General features: G+C 34.4%; 1 protein-coding gene across 1 annotated transcript; it reads left to right on the top strand.

The window, feature by feature from the left end:
* Window positions 1-290: 290 nt before the first annotated feature.
* Window positions 291-3,984, top strand: LOC104243613 (probable peroxygenase 5). The gene is made up of 7 exons (XM_009798829.2): window positions 291-476; window positions 575-670; window positions 1,116-1,201; window positions 2,932-3,026; window positions 3,223-3,348; window positions 3,462-3,605; window positions 3,745-3,984. The coding sequence occupies exons 1-7, from the start codon at window positions 443-445 to the stop codon at window positions 3,761-3,763; spliced, it is 600 nt and encodes a 199-aa protein (XP_009797131.1). The 5' UTR covers window positions 291-442; the 3' UTR covers window positions 3,764-3,984.
* Window positions 3,985-4,457: the final 473 nt, after the last annotated feature.

Here is a 4,457-nt window from a genome sequence, read left to right as displayed (position 1 = left end):
TCAAATATGAAATAAATTTACATTTTTCATTACGAAAAAATAAAATAATTATGATTAATATTCGATCATTCATTCAAGTAAAACAATAAATCCAATTAAGGAAAGAAAAACATGACAAATTCCTAAAACATATAACTTAAATTTATCAAATTAAATATTGCTTCCTGCTCAAAGTGTGCGAGAACACTCAGCAAGCTTCATAATTCCAACGGCTGCCACCTGTACAAACAAACAACACCCCAAATGCGTGCATCAACTATATATATCAGACACTTGTCTTTGGGAGTCCCACATAACACAGCGAAGAAGAGTTAAAAGTAACCCCAACTTACATTATTCCTTGATTCTAACTGATGCTTTAAATCTTCTACTTCATTCTTATAAGTGGATTTGGAATTCAATTCTTTCTTAATTATCTGTTGATCACTTTTAACAAGATTCCATGGCTTCTTCCTCCAGCAGTATTGATGAAGAGGGTATGCCGTTTTCTTTCTTATTTCTTCTTCTTGTGTTTGTAGTTTCTTTTTGAATGAGTGACTTCAAGAAATTATGATTCTTGGAATTGGACATGTAGGAATTGAGAAGCAAGAGCCAACCCCTTTGGAAAAGCATGTTATGTTCTTTGATATTAACAAGGATGGTGTGATTTACCCATGGGAAACTTATAAAGGTCTAATTTCTCTTTTTTCTGTCCTTTTCTCCACATATATAGAAGATTAATTTAGTGTGTTTGATATCTGGCAACTGCAAACACTAGAAAATATTTCTTAAATTTAATATTTTTGTAATCCCTTTAAAATAGTTGCTAAAATTTGGAATGTGTTTGATAGTGATAGAAAATTTCTTGGCTTGAAAACCTTTTCCCACCAGTCTTGGAATTTGAATGATGTTATTTGAATTGTGACTTCTTGATCAATAGACTGCCTTTTTCTTTCTGAGGTTTTCTTCTTTTGACGTGTACTTAATCCCATGTTTTATTTTGTTTTCACTTATGTTTCTGTTATTAATTAGGTTTGTCAGTAATCATTTTCACTTATGTTTCTGTTATTAATTAGGTTTGTCAGTAATCATTCAACTTTGTTATTATTATTATTTTTTTTTCAAAATTCTTCCAGGTTTCAGGAAAATTGGAAGTGGAGTTCTCCTCTCAACCGTTGCTTCAATTTTCATTAATATTGGTCTCAGTGGCAAAACTCGACCTGTAATTCACTCTTTCCTTCTCTATAATTTTTATTTTGAGAGTAATATATTCTCCAAAATAGACCAAGTTGATAGTCAGATATGTCTCTTAGGATCATGCTTTTTTTCCATGAATGAGTAGTTAGCAATAACAATGATGAGCATGTCTAAAAGGCGAAGATTGACCAAGTCATTATGATGATTTAAATAATTTACTTTGCAAAATCTATCAGTGTGCAAATAGGTTGACGCAAGAGGAACTTCGGTCAAATTTTTGGTCCATCCTAGAAGTTAATATAACATTATAATAACTTATTTATATCTCTAGCATCACTAGATGCTTTTTTATTTTAGGGTCAACATTAGTTTGACTATAACGTCATTTAATTAATTCATAATTTTTATTTACCAAAAAAAAGAATTAATTCATAATTTTCACCCTATTCAAACTCAAATGTTAACAGTCTAGTCCGCTCTTGCTTTCATGATGGAAGGACGCACAGGACAGAAGACATGATTATACCCTTGTCTTTCTTGACATAGTCTCTTACATAGAGTCTTGAAACGGTTGGCGGTAGTTTTTGCCGCCAACAAAAAAGATGCTATTGTCTTTCTTGACATAGTCTCTTACTATGTAGTCTCTTACATAGATTTTTGTTTCCAACGTTTTTGCCTTTAATTAAATCATGAAATGGGGAATAAAGAACGGGATATCTTGGCTATATACTCCAAGCTACAGTATAGGTCATGGCAATTCGGATAAAAAAGTGAATCATATGCTCTTAACATATTAGAAGCATCAGATTTCACCAGGTTGTTGAGACTTTTGAGCCACGTTATTTTCGATAGATGATCTTAGGGATGCAGATTGCAGGGGAACAACTCCTTGATAAATATCTTCGTATATGCTCTTACATACATAATTCGTTGCTAGATGACAAGTAACATCATAAATATAGCATCTTTTTGTTGGAGGATTGTGGTTGGGGGGGGGGGGGATAATATTTCATCAAAATATAACCAATTGATTGAGTTTGAGAATAGGGTCTCCGAATCCGTCAGAAATGCTATTCTTTCTTAACGAAATACTTATGCACCATAAGTTTTCCTTGGCCGAAAACATAGACCCTTATGAAGTCTTTCTGAATTTTAATTTGGACAAGAAATTGACTAGACCTCTACTGTACTAGATTGGGCCATCAAGATGACTTTGATGTGGAAGTTCATGCTATGCCTGACATTTTAAAAGGGCCGAAACCTTGAAAAGTTGCTAGCATTTTCCTATCTCCCTTTCTTTTTCTTGTTGCATTCCCAAGTTGTTGCACGCTGATGCGATTCTATCAGCAGATGTAAATGCATCACATCTTACTTTCTTCCGTATCATTCTTGCCAATGTATTGGTTGATAGCTTAGTTTACATGGTGCGCTGGATTCTTCAGTAATTTTGATATCATTTCTAATATGTTTGGAGTTTTCAATTTCGAAGGTTCTCATATCTTCCAGCTAGTTATGAATGCAAGGGTATATACAGCACAAACACACATTTCTAAGAAGCGAGAATATAAAATATTGCAAATGCTAAGTGCTCGCGCATTTATCGCAATAATTAATACATTTCCTGCATTAGGAAGAAGAGACTGTTCATGTGAAAACTTTTTGTGCATTTGTTGTGCACAAGACGTGTATTCATGAGTAACAGCTTGCTTTTAGAAAAAAATGACGTGTAGACATTGATGGATTCGTCATGTATAGGGGAAGTGGCCGTCTCCACTGTTTCCCATTGAAGTGAAGAACATCAAATTTGCCAAGCATGGCAGTGATAGTGCTATCTACGACACCGAAGGAAGGTACATTAACCTCTGACGTTGTTGCAATCGTTTATTAATTTGTTCCACATTAATCCTGGTATACATTTGCATAATAAGTAGAGCTAGTTGGCTCGAAAATAAGGTATGCTAAAATGTTTCAACCAATTAAATGACATTGCCAGTATAAAAATCATGTGTACTGTGTCAGTCTTCATTAGAATATACACATTTGAAGGTTTGTTCCTGAAAAATTTGAGGAGTTATTCAAGAAGCATGCACGAACAAATGGTAATGCCTTAACTGCCGGCGAGTTAGATGAACTGCTCAAGGCAAACAAGCAACCGAAGGACTTTGCTGGACAGTAACACTCTCTTCTCTATCTCAAGAATAGAGTTTTATTAATTAATTATGGCTAATGATTCTTTTCCTCTTAATTAAAGAAAGAAATAAAATAATTGGATGGATTGTCTGCAGCATTGCTGCTAAATCAGAGTGGAAGGTGCTGTATCTCCTTTGCAAAGATGAACATGGCTTGCTGCCCAAAGACACAGTTAGGAGTGTTTATGATGGTAGCCTTTTTGAACTAATGGCCAAGGCAAAACAATCAAAGAAACACGGGTAATCACAGTCATTACATTAATTAATTTAGTTTTATTAATTATTTGTTAATGATGTTTTGCATTTGAATTGTCGATTTGTACAGGGGGGGAAAATTGTATACTGACATTATTCTTATTGCTACTACTTTTCATTGCAGGGATAAATCAAGTCCTTAAAAGGTGCAACAACTGTTTTCTACTTGTGCGTTTGACAGAACAAGTACACTTTGCATTTATAGAAATATAGTGGGGAGGTGAATATCTGAGAATCAATACCTGTGATTGTGAATATAGCACTAGCTCTTTGAAATCAAGACTTGTTTAGTTCGATATGATATTTATTTGTTTGTGGAGTTTGTTTCTTTGTGGAAAATAGAAATACAAATTAACTTCTTTTATTTCCGTTCTGTATTACTTTTTCTTTTTTCGCTTGGGCTACATGCTTAAGCTAGTGTATAAGGCTAAAATCGTGAAGATCAATTTTACGGTCGACGAGGCATTGCATAATTTCACCTCGAGGAGCCCGGAGAATAGCTCGGGGTTCGGAGTCTTTGAGGACTCTTCGTGCCTGGTGTCGGGGCAGAATGAACCGGTGCTTATCGTAAGTAAGCGGGAAATTTCCTAGGAGCAGTATTTTCCGACAATGACTGCGCAAACAGTGACAGCTTGAGTGGTTGTACTAACGACTTTATGTAATAATTATACATGTGTTATTGAGGTTTTCCCCTCATATATAAAGGGGACCTTTGTCATTTTTGTATGGGATCTGAGATACACAACATTGAATATACAAGAACATTCTCTTTGCTTTCTAACTTAACAAGTTCTCTTGATTCCACTATTTATATTTATTGCTTACATTTATTGTGTT

Source organism: Nicotiana sylvestris, chromosome 11 (genome assembly GCF_000393655.2).
Source record: "Nicotiana sylvestris chromosome 11, ASM39365v2, whole genome shotgun sequence".
Lineage (NCBI taxonomy): Eukaryota > Viridiplantae > Streptophyta > Magnoliopsida > Solanales > Solanaceae > Nicotiana > Nicotiana sylvestris.
Note: the sequence above shows the minus strand (reverse complement) of the source record. Positions and strands in the feature narration are given on the sequence as shown.

Bases quoted from the DNA above. Each gene is read 5' to 3' on its own strand.
- LOC104243613 (XM_009798829.2), top strand. From the start codon at position 443: ATGGCTTCTTCCTCCAGCAGTATTGATGAAGAGG. The intron at 1,202-2,931 runs GTAATTCACTCT...CGTCATGTATAG, and splicing joins TCAGTGGCAAAACTCGACCT to GGGAAGTGGCCGTCTCCACT. The intron at 3,349-3,461 runs GTAACACTCTCT...GATTGTCTGCAG, and splicing joins CCGAAGGACTTTGCTGGACA to CATTGCTGCTAAATCAGAGT.